Raw genomic sequence first — 19,292 nt, 5'->3', positions numbered from 1 at the left:
CATGGGCAAAGAAACCTCCTGCTGATTACCATGTGCTGCACCACCCCCACCCCCCTTCCCCGGCCACCTCAGCTGATGAAATCAGTAACCCACCTTATTGAACACCAATTGAAAGAAACATTGAGAGTGGCAAGTGCACAGAGTGGGGGACTATAATGTCCATCACCGAGAGTGACTTGGTAGCATCGCTACTGACCAAGCTGGCCGAGTCCTAAAGTATATAGCTGCTAAACTGAGTCTGCGGCAGGTGATGAGGGAGTCAACAAGAGAGAAAAAGCTACTTGACCTCGCCCTCACCCATCTAGCTGTGACAGATGCATCTATCCATGATAGTGTCGGTAGGAGTGACCACCACACAGTCCTTGTGGAGATGAAGTCCCACCTTCGCATTCAGGATACCCTCCATCGTGTAGTGTGGCACTACTACTGTGCTAGATGGGATTTCAAACAGACCTAGCAGATCAAAACTGGGCATCCATGAGGCACTATGGGCCATCAGCAGCAGCAGAATTGCATTCGACGTAATGGCCCAGCATATCTCCCACTCTACCATTACCATCAAGCTGGGGGAATCAACACAGGTTCAATGAAGAGTGCGGGAGGGCATGCCAGGAGCAGCACCAGGCATACCTAAAAATGAGGTGTCAATCTGGTGAAGCCACAACACACAACTACCTGTGTGCCAAACAGCAGAATCAACGTGCGATAGACAAAGCTAAGTGATCCCACAACCAATGGATCAACTAACTGCTCTGCAGTTCCTGCCAGTCTTGAATGGTGGTGTACAATTAAGCAACTAACTGGAGGAGGAGGCTCCACAAAAATTCCCATCCTCAGTGATGGGGGAGCCCAGTATATCAGTGCAAAAGACAAGACAGAAGCATTTGCAAAGATATTCAGCCAGAAGTGCTGAGTGAGTGATCCATCTCAACCTCCTCCAGAGGTCCCCAGCATCACAGATGCCAGTCTTCAGCCAATTCGATTTACTCCACATGATATCAAGAAGCAGCTGAAGGCACCGGATACTGCAGACACTATGGGCAGAATTTTACCGTTGGCGAGCAGGGAGTGGGGCCCACTCACCGACGCATAAAATGACGCGGGATGACATTGGGCGGAACCCCCGACGTCACCCTGCTCCATTTAAATTTTCAGGAAGGCGGGGGCGCAGCAAAATCAGCTGTGCGCCCGCCGACCTGTCAATGGCCATTTGAGGCCATTGACAGGATCAATTATGCAATTAAAGGACCTGCCCGTCCAACCTTAAGGTTGCCGGGCAGGCCAGGAACCTCGGCAACAACTAGAAAAAACATGAAACCTCATCCAGCGGCGGGATGAGGTTTCATGTAGGGTTTTAAAAATTGTAATAAAGTTGTTATGGAAATTATGAACATGTCCCAACTCATAAGACATTGTCACATGAGGGGACATGTAAGGGATTTTTCTTTTCTCTATTTTTAATATTTTTAAAAGTCAAGGCGATCTCTCTGAGGCAGAACATAGCCTCAGGGAGATGAGTCCGCTCTTTCCTGCGCATGCACAAAAGAGCGCACTCTCGATTTTAGGGATCCCCCCCGCCCGTACAGGGAGTGCATAGAGCTTCCCGGCGGACGTCACGCTGGGCGGACCTTAATTGGCCCGCCCACATACATTGGCAGTGCGGCACCAATCACTAGCGGCAATCAGCTTCGCGCCCGCCCGCGATTGGGTCAGGCCCGCCCGCCCGACAAATGGAAAATTCTGCCCTATGGGTCCTGACAACATTCTGCCTATAGCACTGAAGACTTGTGCTCCCAAACTAGCTGCGCCCCTAGCTAAGCTGTTCCACTAGAGTTACAATAGTGGCATCCACCCGACAATGTGGAAGATTGCCCAGGCATGTCCTGTTCACAAAAGTAGGACAAATCCAACCCAGTCAATTACCGCCCCATCAGCTCTGAAGAAGGGTCAAATAGACTTGAAACATTAACTCTGTTTCTCTCTCCACCGATGCTTAGACCTGCTGAGTTTTTCCACCATTTTCTGTTTTTATTCCTGTCAACCATCTACAAGACACAAGTCTGGAGGGTGATGTAATACTCTCCACTTGCCTGGATGAGTGCAGCTCCAACAACACTCAAGAAGCTCCAGCACAAACCAACCCACTTGATTGGCACCCCCTCCACCACCTTCAACATTCACTCCCCCCACCACTAAAAGATGCACTGCAGCAATTCACCAAGGCTCCTTCAACAGCACTTTCCAAACCCGCAACTTCAACTATCTCGAAGGACAAGGGCAGTAAACACATGGGAACACCAGCACCTGGAAGTTTCCCTCCGAGTCACTCACCATCCTGACCTGGAAATATATTGTTGTTTCTTCACTGTCACTGGGTCAATATCCTGGAACTCCCTCCCTAACAGCACTGTGGGTGTACCACATGGACTACAGAGGTTCAAGAAGGCAGCTCACCATCACCTTCTCAAGAGCAGTTAGGGATTGGCGGTAAATGCTGGCCTGGCCAGCAATGCCTACATCTCATGAATGAATAAAAAATGAACTTGGCTACCCATGCTGTTGAATTCTGTTTTAACGACACCATGTATACCCAAATATGTGGTCTTGCCATGGGATCCCCCCTAGGTCCAGCTCTCACAAACATTTTTGTTGGGCTCCATGAAAAACATGTCTTTGATGGATTGACACCTAGCCTCCTACCCCTTGCATATTTCTGATATGTGGATGATACACTTGCTTTATTTAAATCTGCAGCTGCATATAATAATTTCCTTACCTGTATTAATGGGCTCCATCCTGCACTCAAAGTCACCTTTGAAATGGAACAGTCAGATGAACTCCCTTTCCGTTGAGAAATCTGCCAATTGATTCTCTACCACGGCCTACCACATGCCTACCTTCGCTGGTCAATATATGCGTCAGGATTCTTACAGTTCCATGTGCTATATGATTGGCCTATTGACAAACTCTTAAAATAAGGCCTGAGGCATTTGCTCACTATGCAAGCTCAATGCTGAAATAGGGTGCATCAAAGGCATCCTGCAGGATAATGGCTACCCTGGTCAGATCATTTAGCACTGTATTAATGGTATTTCTTGTGTCTAGCCCTCTCTCCGTTCAGAACCTGAGTGGTCTGGTCAGAAAGGCCAGGGAGGGGTAAAAGTGTAAGAAAAACCCTTTTTTTTTTATACAGCTTCGTCATCTATGTTCAGACTGGAGCTTTCTGACTATTGTTTTTGGTCAACTGCCAGAAGGTACCGAAGGCAGTGGCTATTCCTGCTGCTGCATGCCTCTGAGGCTTGCTGGAGCAGATGTAATTCCATCTCCATTTCTAAGTGTAAGGCCCTGCCAGACTGTTCTGGGTCACATTTAGAACAACCATCTAAACTAAAAAATACAGGTGAGCTCAGGTCATTGCCCATGGAACACACATCTACACGGATTCAGCTTTCCACTCAGGCATAGGGGGAACAGGAAAATTAGCCTTTAAAATTCCTCCTTGGTAAAAAGCTACAGCTAGAATTTTTACATTTTTCCTGATCTCCCACTGCAATTTAAATAGAAAATTGGCAGAGTCCTGCAGAAATAGTGTAAGTGGATGTTTATGCCAGTTTGCTTTTAGCTACAGTCGATGATCAGGACAATCCCCATGGGAATTCCAGGAACAAGTGATTAGAGCTCTGATATTATGTTTGGGATGTCAGCAAATGAATGCTTAATATGCTCATCTGAAATTCTGCCCCCTGCTACTTTAGTGGAGGCATTGATGCATTTAAAATACAAACTACTCCACTTAATTCATGGAGAAGATGAATTTCAAACTAATATTCCACAATGTAATTTCATGGCATATATTTTTTGTGTTTACATGGTTAAAATAATTTAGGGAGAGGGATGGTGTAGTGGTATTGTTGCTGGACTAGTAATGCAGAGACCCAGGGTAATGCTCTGTGGACATGGGTTTGAATCCTGCCAAGGCAGATGGTGGAATTTGAATTCGATAAAAATCTGGAATTAAAAGTCTAATGATGACGCTGAACCATTGTCGATTGTTATAAAAATCTATCTGGTTCACTAATGCCCTTTAGGGAAAGAAATCTGCTGTCCTTACCTGGCCTGGCCTACATGTGATTCCAGACCCACAGCAATGTGGTGGACTCTTAAATGCCCCTGAACAAGGGCAATAGGGATGGGCAATAAATGCTGGCCCAGCTAGCGAAGCCCACACCCTGTGAATGAATAAAAAAAAATCTTGCACTTATCATTAGGATTGTAATGAGCCACTAGCATTGCTCATATGAAACAATCATATTTTTTGAACTGCCATCATAGTTCCCTAGCCCCTTTCTGTCCTTTCCTATTCAGTTCAATTATTGGCATTTGGCTTGGCCTCTGCTACCACTTTGTCTGCTCCCACTGATTGTTTGGTAGCCTTTTATCACTCCTCCAGCCCCAAGCTGTGCTCACTTCCTCCCACTTAGAACCACCTTGAATGCTCCAACTCCCACCTTCTGGTCCCAGGCCCTGACCTATCTCTAATCTCTGATTTGGCACATAGAACACCATAGCAGGAGACTTTCTGATTAAAAAGCTTGGATCTCGCATTTGGATCAGTATCCACATCAGTTTTGCCATTTATTTTATTTTTGCCACTTCATTAAGAGGGATTAAAAAAAAGACATGAAGACATTTTTGTTTTTTTTATTTTACCTAAAGATAACTTTATATATTTGTTTCAATATAGCAACCATCCACATTTGCTTATGCAAGTGAAATGATTCGAACGCAGGGTTTTGGACTACAGGGCCTGAACAAAGGACTGACAGCAACATTAGGGCGTCATGGTGTATTTAACATGATCTACTTTGGATTTTACTTCAATGTGAAAAATATGATCCCTGTGAATGAGGTAATGATTTGATCCAAATTGATAGCTATTGTTGGATAGTGAAAGAAAAATCCGAAACTAAGAATTGGTAGTGTATATATAAGCAATAGATTTTCATGTTCCTTTCACTCTAGTACAACTCACTTCCTCATGCAAATCTTTTATTCAAATTAAGGCAATACATCTGTTACAATGTCCCAATTATACTGGCCTTCAGGAAGAACATATCATTTGACCATCTGTCGTAGCTTTTCTGCACCAATCATTCAGTTTTCTAATTTTCCAAGATGCTGCCATAACTAACATTACATTGAAATACAATGATTTGCAATTTAAATTATTACACACCATCATATTTCATTGTCCATAAAAATGTGGTGGATTACAGGCCGGCATAAATAATTATGAACAATAAACAGAAAAAAATGGTGATTTCAATATATCAGCATAAAACAGCACTGAAGTGCCTACGTTCTAAGAGTGCAAATATAACACTGCATGCAGCAAAAGTCTGAAACTAGCAGTATTTTGAAGTAGCAATGTACTGTAAAAATCCTTTAGGTCAATTAAATTAGTTGCTGCTGGTTTCCAAAAATACAAGAGACTTCAGTCACTGCTATAATTGAACTAATGTGGATTGTTAATAACAGGAAACTTCTACTTCTTGATAGACTGGATAACTTAAACATGAAAGCAAATCTGAAGAGAAAAGCATGCAGGAAAGAGAACAAAAACACAGGACACTGGGATCAAAATTTTTTTAACATATGGAGATCTCATATACAAATCAGTATTTTGGTAGATTTCATGGTGGAAGTTGCTGTCATTTGTAAAGTATTCTGGTCAATTAGCTAATATAGTTGCTTGGATTTCTTATGTTTTGATACAGTAATACTAAGTACATTGTAAGGCCTAATTATACAAATCATCCCCATATGCCTAGCCAGTCTTTTTTAGAAACTTTGTTTATAAATCCTGTGTGAGGAAATGTGTGTTTCAGCAATTTAGAACATGTGTAAAAACACAGGCAATATGATTGTCAAGAAAGTCAGCTTGAGTATGGGAAATCTTAATGTGTTTAGGTAGAATAACAAAACAGAGTGCTGTGTAGATTTTTGATTAATTATAATTTTTTTCCCCTTAAACAATTTTATGTTTATATTTTCTTTTAGGACCCAGCAATGGAGTTCTTGAGGAAACTTGGAATTGGATTATTGTCGGGAACGATTGCTTCTTGTGTTAACATACCTTTCGATGTAGCAAAGAGCAGGATCCAAGGACCACAGCCTAAGCCAGGAGTGATTAAATACAGGACATGTTTCAGCACTATCAAGACTATCTATCGGGAGGAAGGGTAAGAGTTCTTTTTAGTTTAAAAGTTGAATCATCTTAGCATTGTCACTTTCAGTAAGGTTTCATGCAATTACTACCTAGTAAAACATATGGCCCTGAAAATATCTTCCATAACTTCAGCTGGAGTGAACCAGAAAGGCTGGAAACTTGGCCTTTATTCCATTTCTTTTTTGTTTTAAAAGCTGTCCACCTATCAAAGTAGTCAAGGGAGTGACAAATAACAATTTAGGATGAGGAATGACATCCCCCTCCACCTGAAGCAGCCTCTGTTTGACCAGATTTTCTGGCCTGTTTAGTGAACAGGTGCCTAAGACCTGCCCTAAGTGGTGTAGGCACTCACCTTCAGCACACAAATTAGGGAACTCCCCCATACCCCGAGAGCTCTATGGAGACACTGGTGGAATTCCTGAGATTCACATCCTGGGACTTGCACTGTGATGTGCCCTCTTGCAGGTTCTCAAAATCTATATAATTTATTGTTCCTTAGCTGAAGAAAATAAAATGATTTTAAGAAAATCCATACTAAATTCCTGGAAAATACAATTATTTTCAGATTTTCAAATTACTCACGTTTTCCCCTGAAATGTATTTAATGTGTGAAAATCCTGGTACAGTTTAGCTATTGAATGTAAAATTGGTTTGGAATTATGTAAAAGAAACTTTGAAAAATACCCTGAATTACAACTTTCACTATCATATTTTCAGCTGTGTTATATTATTTATGTATTTACAAATTATACTAACTTTTCAGAGCATGATAAAAGCAGAACTAAATGCAAAGTGCTGTCACAACTTCAAAAGGGGGGAAAGGATGAGCTGAAGAATATGTTCATTGATTACTTAGCATAATTTCTCACTGGACGTTGGAGCATTTTGTTAGCTACAATAACAAATATATGAATTTTCCATTCGATAGATTCTTCGCATTGTACAAAGGCTTGGTACCTAAGATCATGCGACTAGGACCAGGTAACCTCAATTGTAATGTTTATATATACTCTAACCAGAAATGTTAGCAGTAAAGACCTATGACTGTTTTCAATATTTTGTACTTTTCAAATCCTTTACCAAGTTAAATTGATTATTTTCTCTATTTTCATCTATCTCTCAGGAGGTGCAGTTATGCTCTTGGTTTATGAATATTCTTTTGCCTGGCTTCAGGAAAACTTCTGATTCAAACAGAACAAAATGTGGCTGAAACAGTTGTATTTTCTTATGAAACACATGTTACAGTGCCCTCAATAAACTTGTGTAAACATGCAGAATATTTTTTTCAGAGGACATTCATTGGAACCTGTATTCAAAGCAAACAATATATAATTGAAAGGTATTTCCTCGTGTCAATAAATTAACTTAGCATGATTAACTAACACGTACAACAATTTTTACAATTCTGAATAAAACAAATATTTTGTAATTCACACTTTTTTAATTTAGATATGATATAAAAATAAAAGGCTTTCTTACAAATATATACAGGTACAGCCTAATGATTTACATCCTTTTTAAAATGCTTTAACTTTTTCATACATCCATCTTGAACTTTATTGAAGAACAGGTTTGATTGAAGGTTTTGCAGAAACTGTGAGAATAGTGAACCAATTTCTTGACACACACATGAGAATTAATATACTTGCAATGAAGGTTATGGTTTCAATATAGAATGAGAGATTATTTGTGCCTTATGTGGAGCGCAGACTGTTTTGTTGGTGCCCAATTGTAATTATGATCTAATTTATTAATACTTGCTATGTGAAGTACTAATTATCATTAAATAAATTTTATATTCATACCTTTGACCACCACCATTATACCTACAAATAAAAATGATTATTTACATGGATGTAAACTTCACAGCAAGCTGATGTACATTCATTTCAAACAGAAACTTCCTTGAAACTGTCAGGAAAGTATGTTAACATTTCACCTGAATTGTAGGGTCAGTGCTATAGCCATCAGCTAGAGAAGAAGTTGCTTTTCACAGTGGTTATGCTACAGGTCCATGGTTTGAGTCCATTTAAAGGTTTCACATTAAGCTTGAACCTTCTGATCAACTTCTTAAAGACTTTTGTTCAGGTCTTCAAATAGCTAACTTTATACCCTAGCTGTGTTTGACCCTGTGAGGCTGCATAGGATCCTGTAGATTTACTTGGAGGGCTGTTTGACTTTGTGTCCTCTGCTGAAGAAAGAAAATGTCCTTCATAAAAATGCTGAACCTTCTACTGTATGTACATAAAATAATAAAGAAATGTCCAATTTTTCAAATGTCTGGGCATTCTGCCATCGATGAATATGTTTTCCAGAAAGCCAACAGTAACAGTCAGGGAGAAAAGCCTTACACAATAGTACAAAAATAAATTTTGCCATTTTATTTGTATTTACAAAGAAGAAAGTCTCTATTCCATAATTAATCCTCCCTACCATCGATTATTGCTTTACCAAATAATTAAATTACAATACTTTGCCTCGTTCTGTAAGTCCAGTTACTTAAAAATGTGATTTCTTTTCAGAAGAAGGTGATGATATATATAAACACATCTGTATTTGCTTTTAGTTTTGCAAAGGGTACACCTGGGATTAGGTTTTCAATTGAATTATGAATAATTATGCTAAAGTTCATGGGGTTTTTCTTCATAGACTCTTGACATTGTTTTCTCCCAGATATTTCAAAAACAATGCAGTACTTTATAGACTACTTTTCTATTAATTCTTGTGGTCAAACAAATGATTCAAATGGGCAATTAGGGGTGGACAGTAAATACTGACCTAGCCAGCAACACCCACATCCCATGAAAGAATTAAAAAAAGACACATTGGATAGTTTCCAATAATCTGCCATGTTTTTTGCAAAATATTTGAGATAAGGTAATGAAAAAGAAGCCCATGAACTGAATTTGAGTCAAGAAATTACAGTTTTAAATGGCTTGTGGTACTTATGACAAGTTTAACTAATTAGTCCATTGTATTAATACCCATGACAGCATGAGGTTTTGGAAATCTGCCCCTCTGAAATTATAACTTTAATCTTTTTTTTTAACCTGTCAATACACTATTTTCAGTAATATTGCCACCCTCCCTTAACATGGCGCTTGCCGCCACACTTCCTTGCTCAAACAGAAATTTGAGATTGTCCAAACCACAGCTATTCTATAGGACTACAAGCGATGCTGCTCCATAATTGAAGTTAGGAACTGTGGCCCAAGAGAAGACAAGAATTTGAGTTTTCTCACTCAAATGAAAATGCTCACTTTTAATTCAGATTCCATCCAACATCTCAGCCACATGGTGAAATGATAAGTAGCTTTTGCACTCATCATCTCTGGATTGGAAGATAAGTATGTTTCAATCCTGAGGCTCGTGTTCTTCAGATGCCAATTGTGTTACCATCTGCACCCCATAGTTACAGAGATAAAGTGAGGGGGTGGGTTAGTATTTTATGGAGATCCAGAATCGAATAGCCCATTAAATAAAAGCAAGCAAGTTGAAGTTTTTGGAATTGCCACAAAACATGCATCCCTTCCTGTCTGTTGATCAAAATTTAGGACTACATTTATTCTGATGCTGGCACTAAACTATTTTGAATTGTAATTAACTGTACTACAATGCAGAGGCTGCAATGGAGTGGCTACCTTCTCTGGTTGCTTGAATACTTTTGAATGGTAGTGGTGTGGGAAGGTCACAATTGTGAGTTGGCAGTGTGCTGCCACCCGCATGTTGCCAGCCGTGGGTTGCCATGTAACTGGAGGCAGCTGCGCTGTATGTCATATAGGGAGACACCTGTGTGGGTGGAGGGTAAGGAGCCATACTTGGGACAGAGACAAAACTGCTAACTGTAGGCAGACCATTAGGACCCTGGAAGATAAAAATTGATTATTACATTATTTAATGAAGATAAACATGACCAACTGAAATTACTATGTATTCTTTCATTATTATATTGGCAGTGTGTAACTCAATCACACCAAGATTAAACCACTAAAAGTATAATGGAGTAAATTTGTAACGTAGATCATTCTGATGTAAAATTTAGCACTGCTGATAAATCTGAATAGGTAGTGTATTTAATGTAAACAAAAGTTTTGTATATACCTGTATATCTTAATAGTACACCTGAAATATTTCAATTAGATTCGTCTGGAAATACTAGGTAATCTTAATGGATGCAAAACTGGTAATATTTTAAAATGAGATTAATCTGCAAATGGGAGTCACAAGTAATTTCTGAAAAACTAACATATTTCGGTATTTTATATATGAATATACATAGATATATTAAATAACTGCTAAAATAAAGGAAATTGTAATTTAATTGCAATAGTTATATATTATACTGTGATATTATTTGTTTAAAATATTCAGCAAAAAGAACCCCAACTTAAAAAGCCATGAGTGTGCTAGCTAGTTATTATTGTGCAATAAATGTTTGAGCGTTGTCGGCGAATCCTAACAATTGACTCACGGAATGATACGCAAAGGGCAATCAGACGAGGGCGAACATCGCAACAAGAGTCCTCCCACATAATGCTTCCTAATGCTGTTGGCGAACAAAAATGCGGAACCGAACACACTGTTGCTGCGCCTGTGCTGCCCTTTGTGTATGTTTAAGTGAATGATTTGTGCTGCTGCACAAACACAATTGAAAATAATACAGTACAACAACAGAATAATGCAAGCTACATGGAAAGCCAAAGACTTCATTGCGTTTACTGTTCATAATCTGCCAGAACATAGTCAATGTGAAAGGCACGTACAGACATCAATTTATTCATTCCTATATGTATTTAAAATGCGCCATGTGACTAGTTCTAATCTAGTTCGTTTTAATAGCAGATCCATCGAGTTTAATCAGTTGCACTATATTAATTTTAACACTTTTGCCTATCATTAGACACTGCGAAATTAGACAGTCAAATGAGTTGATAAAAAGCACAGGCCTTCCTTTCTGACTTTCAATTTTAAATAAATTATTTTAGAAATATTTAGGGGCGGTTCACTGTTTCAATAACTAACTTCTTTCTTCCACATAAAACGCGTTCTATTGTGTCTCTATAGTGTCGGCGCTTTGTTGGAATCACTCCCGCTGTCTTCCCTCTCTTTTTAATTGTCGGTATTTTCTTGTAGACGTGATGTCGCTGATTGGGCAATGTCATTGTGAGATTATTTCAACCGAGCAAGAGAAATACCGCTGAACTCAACCATCGGGGTAGGGGCTATAAAATAGTAATTTAAAAGAAAGCCCGTGTCAAATTTCTTGCTCAGATTTATAATAGAAAACTAAAAACTGTGGATATACCTGTACCCGCTGAGCAGTTAATACTTCTTTGTCATTTTACCTTGCCTTACCCCCACACTTTTATAATAGTCGTGTATTAATCTGCAATTTACAAATCTTTCCTTGACTTTTTTTTGGGAAATTAATGACTTCAGATAGGTGTGAAGATGGCTAACATTTTCTGAAGAGATTATTTTTAAGGAAAAGATAATTACGAGGAAAATAATTTGTATTTATTGGTTTAAATCTGGCTCTTCTCCATTCCCAGACAGTTCTTGTTTTATGGTCCTTACACCAGATTATAGAAATGCTGTTACGATTCACTGTAAATTAGTATAAACGTTAATTTCGGTTACTTACCCATATATAGGGAGTTTATTGACAATCTACTTAGTTACAGTGAACAGTTGATTTCTTCTGTAGCAGTAAATGTGTACCGTGATCCCACACTTAGCAATAAAACTATCAATTATATATAAATAACACAGAATACTTTTAAGGTCTTTATTACATATTTTTGTTCTGGTTATGAGATTTGGCATTTACGCCTGTGCCAGAGATTGAATATTATTTCAATTTAGCAGCGACGCAGCTAATACCCTTTCAAATACCAAATAGATGTTGTTTTCAAATTCGGCCTTTACTCGTTTTTATTTAAAAACATCTATTACATATTACCTCGTCCATGACTTTACAAATTAATTAGAGGTGCCTACTATGTAAAAGTCATTGCAATTTAAAGTACTAATTACACCTAGGTAATAATTGTTCAAACGTGTTTATTTTTGTAGTTTGGAGTTCTGTAAACGCTGTAATCTGTCCAGTTGAGAGGAAAGGCAAGCTACAATTACCTGAGTGTATTTGACTTCCTGCTCCAATGGGGACTTGTCCAGTCCATTCACTGGAGCCTGGTTTGAGGACTGGAAGTGGCTCCTGTTTATACTGTTCCATTCCTCCACTTTAGTAGGATAGGAAGAACTGTCACTAATGGGAATAGCACCTAACAACAAAAATATTTATATGACATGACTTGTATCAGAATCCTTGTAGCAGACATCATATTTGTTTCTCTTTTCCGTCCTTATGATTCCGGCATTTAGTTTTAATTTGGTGCAGACGGCCAGATGAAGTTTGCTGGAGTACCATTCAGCTGATTTACTCATTACTGCTAAATGTATCGGATTTGATCGAGTCCGGGTTACACTCCTCGGCAGTTTGGGTCATAGCGAACATGTTACACATTAATGTATAAGAGAGGAAACAGTTGAACATCAAATCTTTCCACGAATTGTCTTGCAATTAGAGTTTGAAGATTATTTCTGATGAACCGAACTTCCCAACAGTACATTTTGAAACGTCACCATCTTTGAAACATACACGTAATCAACGTCCTTGCAAATTATACAAATATTCATATATTTTAATTTGTCAAGTCAATTACTGTAAAAAAAAATCACTTTCAAATCGCATTTTCTCAATACGAGCTTTCGATGTTTGGATAAATATTTAAGGATGACTGGTCTCGTTTAAGTTGACTCGCTAGTATTAAATCCCAACTTTTATGTTCATGGTTCTCTGCCGTGAAAACCTGCTACTGAAATTTTACTTGATTTCCGTAAAATCATAACTACAGAATTCATTGTAAGTACAGTTTATGATCTTGTATATTAGATTGTAGCCTGAAGCAATACATTATTATGTAGGAAATGCAATTGGAGCTTTAATTATATATTTCCTTTTTAGTCTCAGAACAAGATATGTAATTGTGATGGTTTCAAAAAAGAAAACTGATATTGGCATTTAAAACCGATAATAATTTTCCAGGTAGCTCTGTCGTAAACGTGAGCTGTTATCATCTCTTTACATTGCAGGGTTAAAACGACAGAACGGCTAAATCTGTTTTAAATAAAACCTGGGCAATTCCCGGGTTCCCATGTCATTGTTTGATACAACTTTCCAACTAGTGATTTGTTACATGTTTCGTATGTGCAAATAAAATACATTATAATGTGATTTAGGAGGGACAACAGACAGAGGTTTCCATTAAACTGACCTGAAAAAAATGCTGATGTGTATATCATAGAAACAGCAAAATAATGCACTATATTTGACAACTGATGTATTAGTCAATTGCACAATCAATCTAGAATCGTGCCTGGAGAAATGCTTCTATTGTTCAAACCTTTGCGAAAAACATAAATATAATCGGTGTTCAACCACCAAAAATGCAAGGTATAAATAACAGACCATTCTAATCAACCGATCCGTGAGAGAGGAAATAATTATGTCGTTTGACAAGAAGAGTGGACATGTTTTTTGTGGGAAGCGGCCTGGTTTTATTTTGTGTTGTTAACTAGATTGCGAAAACTGAGTGCATTAGAGGAAAGTTAACATGCATTTAAGCACTGTAATCGACTGGAATGGAGTTTTCAAATCCCCACTTGCCTCCTCTTATGAGAGCTAAAATGCATCTTGGTAAAATGGGTACTTTTGACATTGTTTCACTGAAAACGCAACAATACTTTAAATTTCAGGTGAAGCTTTGGTTCTGATGGGTGTCAAGCCACTGATGGGAAATCAGGGAACGGTCACAATGTATAAGGTGACTTGATTTCAACAAATTCGCGCTCAGTTTCTTATTATAGGGAGGGAAAAGGTGGGTAGTGGGGAAAATCGAGAACCAGTAAGGTTAAGACTGGAGTGGGAAACAGTGTGCGCTGGCTTTTTAGTAAACAGGGCTTCTTTCATAAGCATGGGGACAACTAATTTGTCAGTGCTGAAGTACAAACAAAAGGCTTGATGTTGTAACTCCTTTAACTTGGGCTTTTTTTTAACTGAACGACATTGTACTGGAGTGCTGCAGCTTACCTTGCTGCTCGATTAATGCTCTAATACCCAGGATGTCGGAGACAGAGTGTGATGAAGGCCAGGTCCTGTGAATTCCCACGTGTCCTGGGATTGCGGGCACACCGGGCGACGTTGGCATTTTAGCTCCGGCTGTTGTGATGGGACTCGAGTAGGAATAAATTGCATTGTACTGGAGAGCCGATTGTGGAGATGGGTGAGCTGGAGTCTTGCTCGATTCGTACTGATTCTGCTGGGACAAGTTTCCGATCTTGTTGCGTAGGATTCTGCTGATAGAGCTCACCGAAGGGACGTTGTACTTATCGCAGACCCCATCGGCTAAGAGTCTGTCTCGGATCTCCCACGCAAAAATTCCTGGGTCCCTCTGCTTGTATGCTCGAATGTGTTTGACCACTGTGGGGGTTGTCACTCTGGGTTTGCTGCCTCCGATCGCACCGGGCAATATAGAACCGGTCTCGTTGTACCGAGCCAGGATTTTACTGACACAGCCGTGTGACACTCTTAGCTGTCTACTGATATCACAGGGTCGAATCCCCAACTGGGCCAGTTCAACTATCCGCAGTCTAATGGCATTAGGCAGTGGTCTGCCATTGACAAATACTCCTCCTAACTGGTTCACCTCCCCGAACGCTGGCTCTGGTATGGAATAGAACAAGAGGACGCATTCAGAAAAGAGTCAACTACAGTCACACGTTACAACCCAGCATCTAACCCGACAGCGGATGTATTTGTGTTCTGTTAACCAACTTTTGACAAGCTCTACTTTATTACGTTTATGGAGCGTATCCGTCGTGTAGGCCTGCACAGTGTAACGCTTGCATTCGACTCAAAGTCGTACATTAACTCCTACCACAGTCCCTGACGTTTCCTCATAGATGTCAACCAAGAATAGACACAACAGAGCAAACTGAGATCACCATCTGTACTCGCTAACTTTTGCACAAGACTTTTCGGGATTTGTTTTCCAATCCAAAGAAGCTTCTATTCGAAAGACTCTTGAATTGCACAGTTTATTTTTAAATTAACCTTATGTAAATTTGTTTTGTTAATCCTCATTTTTTTTGCTGGTTTATTACAAAGAAATATATGCACGACCAAACTTACCATCAGATTATTTGTTTTTGAATTGTAATTTTATTTTCATATCACAAAACTTCAGTTTTAATTTCCTTCATAATTAGATGTAAATATAATACACGGTTAGTGTGTTAATGAAGTCGGGATTTAGAGCACAGATGTAAATTAGACACCGACTTTAATTTCCCTTCAGGATGCATTCATCTATCATGTTTAAAGGCGAACATTTAGCTGTTGTGTTAATAGTTAAGCAGTTCACTTTCCTTTCGGTTTACCGTGTTTGTTAATTGGGCCATTTGGTTATTATTATGCCATTTTTCAGCAAACACTCCTAAACATAATCTTATTAAACTCATTAACGCCCTAATAGATGATCACGCAGAGTGTAATTCACCGAAATACTTTTTTTTCCCTTTCCACAATTCTCTACTTACTCGAAATATTAAATAAACATCCCAACATGTAGTCATCTAACTAGGCGCGACTAACTTGTTTCTAAAGCATGCCTTTTCAATTATTATGAGTGGTAGAAAAATAAGTTACTGCTTGGTAATGCTAGCTTTAATGATTGATTATGCCTCTGATAAGAGCAATGTAAAATTTAGAAACTACTTACCCATGATAGTTAGTGATCCTCAATACTTCCTGCTGAATATGTAAGCGTTCCAAACAGAATTCAAATCCCCTAAATTCAGATTGCTTTGGGATCCGCTTGTAAGTGCTGCCTAATAACTGATCTGACCGTCGAAGTTTCAGAAGAACTTGTATAGAGTAAATATGCTTCCCTTTTCCTCGGGAGAGGTGGCTCGGTTCTGCATTTCAAAGCACAGCATGGGAAATGGATTTTACACGCTCTGTCTGTCAATCACCATAGGCACTCCCATGGCAATGACGTTAGGGGGCGGGAGAATGAAAACAGCATTGCCTCATTGGTGGACGGACGTGACCTGGCAACACTACCTGGAAGTTGGTCATACAAATTAGTATCGGGCTGACCAACGTCTTGTGGCTTCTAGTGGACTGTTAATGTGAAAGAAATGCTACTTAAACATCTCATTAAATTGTAAATTGTATCAAACTAGTATTGTTATTTAAAACGGAATAGTTCATTCAGCCGGTAAGTTCCCATTGTAAGTTCTTCTTCCCTCCCCCCAAAAAACATTGTAAGCCTATTGATTTTTTAAAAATTAAATATTAAATGGCACCTTAAAATAAACCATCACGTAAATAGTGTTATTCCAAATTTAAGTGCCAGTCCTGATTTTTTTACTTGTTGTTGGAATAACGTGCATCATAAAAACTAAAGAGCCGACCAATAAAGGAAATCTATCAATGTTGGAATGATAACTTAATAACCAGAATAATTGTTCTTTCATTACAATAGGAATAATATATACTTGTCAGAATAAATAATTACAAATAGTCTCCCATGTTAATTTACATTTAACTGCTGGTAGTCAATGTCTAATGACGTTTGTAAAATGTAGGTAATTTGTTCATGAAGAATTATTGGTTGTTTAGTAAAAATAGTGTTTCTTGCATTAGTAACATTAATGGCTAGGTATTAAAATGTGTTTGTTTCACGCTGGGTTTGAAATCAAACATACGACGCAATATGCAGCTGATAAATGAGTTAACACTTAACTGCCTTAGAAAACGCAATGTCCATTCTATCAATCTAAGCAAAGAATTTGCTCATGTATTTAACCTTTGTGCTATTCTGATTGGCGTAAATTACTTCCGTAAATGAAAATAATCATTAATGTATTTGCTTAATTACAAAATGAGACATAAATCCTGGATTTATACTGTTTTATTGCTGTGAAACAGGGAAGAAATTTATGACTTTAATTTTGTCAGGGTATCTATTTACCTTTGTGGTATGATCTCGCCCTACCGTTTATGTTCCGCGGCATGTTCCAAACCTGCCACAAAATCAAGTTTGAAATAGATTTTGTGTTCTTGAAGCTAAAACACATCTCCAAAATACTAAATGTGACACCAAATATGTTTATTTGAAAGTAAAAGTTAAATGCTTCACTTTAATTCCGTGAAGATATTTTTGTTAGATCGCAATATTCATTTGGTATTGTTACACTTAAGGCGCCAAGTAGGTTCTGCTGCCAATAAAGTTATATGGCTTAAAATAATGCTCAAGCTATTGGATAGTTTTGAGGTAATGGTGTTTTTAAATTTTTTCCTTTTAATTGCTTTCTGTGTCAAAATATCAAGAAAAAATTTCTGATAGTATCTGACATTTCGACCTAATAACTTAATAATAAGTTCTGATAATAAAATCAGAAAATTCTAGAAATGCTCGGCCGGTCCAGCAGCATCTATGGAGAGAGAAACAGAGTTGCTTCTTTTGCCAGACCTATTTTATTCCAGATGTCCAACTTCCGCTGTATTTTGCTTTTGTCGTCTTTGTAAAGTATCCCATTAAGTAATCAGGTGCCATTTCTTTTCTGGTGTTTATTTTTGATGGGGTGTTGGGTATATTGTAATTCGATAAGAACTTTCGTTTCTTTCTATCCATTTACGTTCCTTTTCTCAATTTGTTGCTTTTTCTGTAAATGCTTTTGAAGATGCTCTTACCCCCTACCCCATTGTCTATATGGGTCTGTATTGTTTTCCTTCGGTACTATTTCTGGGAGCTTTGTTCCCCTCTCCTAATCTGTGGGCCGCGTGTGAGGCTGTAACTCCGGACAGTCGGAAGAGCCCGTGTCGAGAGGCCTGGTCTCTAGCGAAAAAGGATAAATGTTTACCAGGGCTGAACGTGCTTAACTTGTTTCCATTGAGGTGCTGAGTGTGGTCTTAAATGACAAAGGTCAGATACACACTGGCCCGTTAAAGAGCAGGGGAACACAAACGGGATGAATCCACAATTGTTTCTACTAGCAAGCATTACATCATTTTGAATTTGGTTGTTTCATTTCAGAACAACATCATTTTAAAGGCCAAATGGTTTGTTGGAGCTAATTTCCGTAAGGAAGTTGGTTTCTAATTTTAGATTCATATATTTCTATCCAAGCATACATGTTGCTGGAATAAATGCCGCAGCGTGTAACTGTTTAACATTTCTAGTTCTTCCCAGATATCTCGTTGCTAAAACTCGCTTGTTTTTAAGTGTAGGTTAGGGAGATTTTACAATGTTTTCACTTTCTTTACCTCCTACTTCTATGTTAACTTTAAATTTTCCTTTAAAATATAACTTCCCAGGATCCTTCAGGGCGAAAATGGCCATTCATCCATTATAGAATGGGCTACCAGACAAATGTATAGAATGAATTCCAAACACTTAGGGTGAAATATTTGGAAATTGCAGGAATAAATATTTGAAGCTATTTTCATTGAAGCGCAGCGTCGCAGATTGTGTCTCAGTCGAATATATTTTAAGTATTTTCGCAAGGAAATTTTAAAAAGTGATTATAAAGACAGGAACTTCCTAATAGGTAACTTGTCATGAAAACTGGATGTTAAATGGAACAAGCGACTGCCACGTTTTATAAAATCGCTTTATGAACCAAAATTGTGGTAGACAGACTAGTGAACATTTCCTTGGGCAGCAGAAAAACGTAATCTAAAATCCGTTGTTAATGCCGATTTTCAAAAAGTAATTGACTTTGATAAATTTGGGAACTATTTGCAAGTTATAATTGACCTAAGAGTTCTTTATACAATTTTCTAATCTTCCAGAAATAGGTGTGAAGCGTGACTCCCTACAAGCTATAGCTAAACATGACTCCTCGCTGTCTCCCTCTTCTGAAATCCACCCTATCTGTCTTTCATCAAAGCGAAGAAGCGGCACAAAGAGAACGTTTTTAGTTTGCAACGAGG

General features: G+C 38.5%; 2 protein-coding genes across 11 annotated transcripts in view; one reads left to right on the top strand and one right to left on the bottom strand.

The window, feature by feature from the left end:
* The window catches only part of slc25a21 (solute carrier family 25 member 21), a 788,318-nt gene extending 780,603 nt beyond the window's left edge, over positions 1-7,715 (top strand). For all 8 annotated transcript variants that reach the window (XM_078562809.1, XM_078562804.1, XM_078562808.1 and 5 more), the window contains 4 exons: positions 4,745-4,909; positions 6,061-6,242; positions 7,158-7,210; positions 7,353-7,715. In XM_078562809.1, coding sequence (XP_078418935.1) covers positions 4,745-4,909; positions 6,061-6,242; positions 7,158-7,210; positions 7,353-7,414 — 462 coding nt within the window. In that variant the 3' untranslated portion in view covers positions 7,415-7,715. The remainder of the gene's footprint in view (positions 1-4,744; positions 4,910-6,060; positions 6,243-7,157; positions 7,211-7,352) is intronic.
* Positions 7,716-8,080: 365 nt separating this feature from the next.
* On the bottom strand, positions 8,081-16,321 carry pax9 (paired box 9). Of its 3 annotated transcripts, XM_078562800.1 has the most exons (5): positions 16,072-16,318; positions 14,382-15,014; positions 12,365-12,513; positions 9,871-10,093; positions 8,081-8,420 (listed from the first exon to the last, which is right to left on the bottom strand). In XM_078562800.1, exons 1-5 carry the CDS (start codon positions 16,073-16,075, stop codon positions 8,314-8,316), a joined length of 1,116 nt encoding a protein of 371 aa, XP_078418926.1. In that variant the 5' UTR covers positions 16,076-16,318; the 3' UTR covers positions 8,081-8,313. The 3 variants fall into 3 exon arrangements, with proteins under 3 accessions (XP_078418926.1, XP_078418928.1, XP_078418927.1); XM_078562802.1 differs by lacking the exon at positions 9,871-10,093 and having other exon boundaries at positions 16,072-16,313; XM_078562801.1 differs by lacking the exon at positions 8,081-8,420 and having other exon boundaries at positions 9,839-10,093; positions 16,072-16,321.
* Positions 16,322-19,292: the final 2,971 nt, after the last annotated feature.

The sequence above is a fragment of the Cetorhinus maximus genome, chromosome 18 (assembly GCF_964194155.1).
Source record: "Cetorhinus maximus chromosome 18, sCetMax3.hap1.1, whole genome shotgun sequence".
Lineage (NCBI taxonomy): Eukaryota > Metazoa > Chordata > Chondrichthyes > Lamniformes > Cetorhinidae > Cetorhinus > Cetorhinus maximus.
The sequence above is the reverse complement of the archived record's forward strand: the minus strand, read 5'-3'. Positions and strand labels throughout refer to the sequence as shown.

Bases quoted from the DNA above. Each gene is read 5' to 3' on its own strand.
- pax9 (XM_078562800.1), bottom strand. The intron at 10,094-12,364 runs GTAATTGTAGCT...TTTATCTTCCAG, and splicing joins AGGAAGTCAAATACACTCAG to GGTCCTAATGGTCTGCCTAC. The intron at 8,421-9,870 runs GTAGCCACTCCA...TTCTTTCTTCAG, and splicing joins TATTCAAGCAACCAGAGAAG to CAGAGGACACAAAGTCAAAC.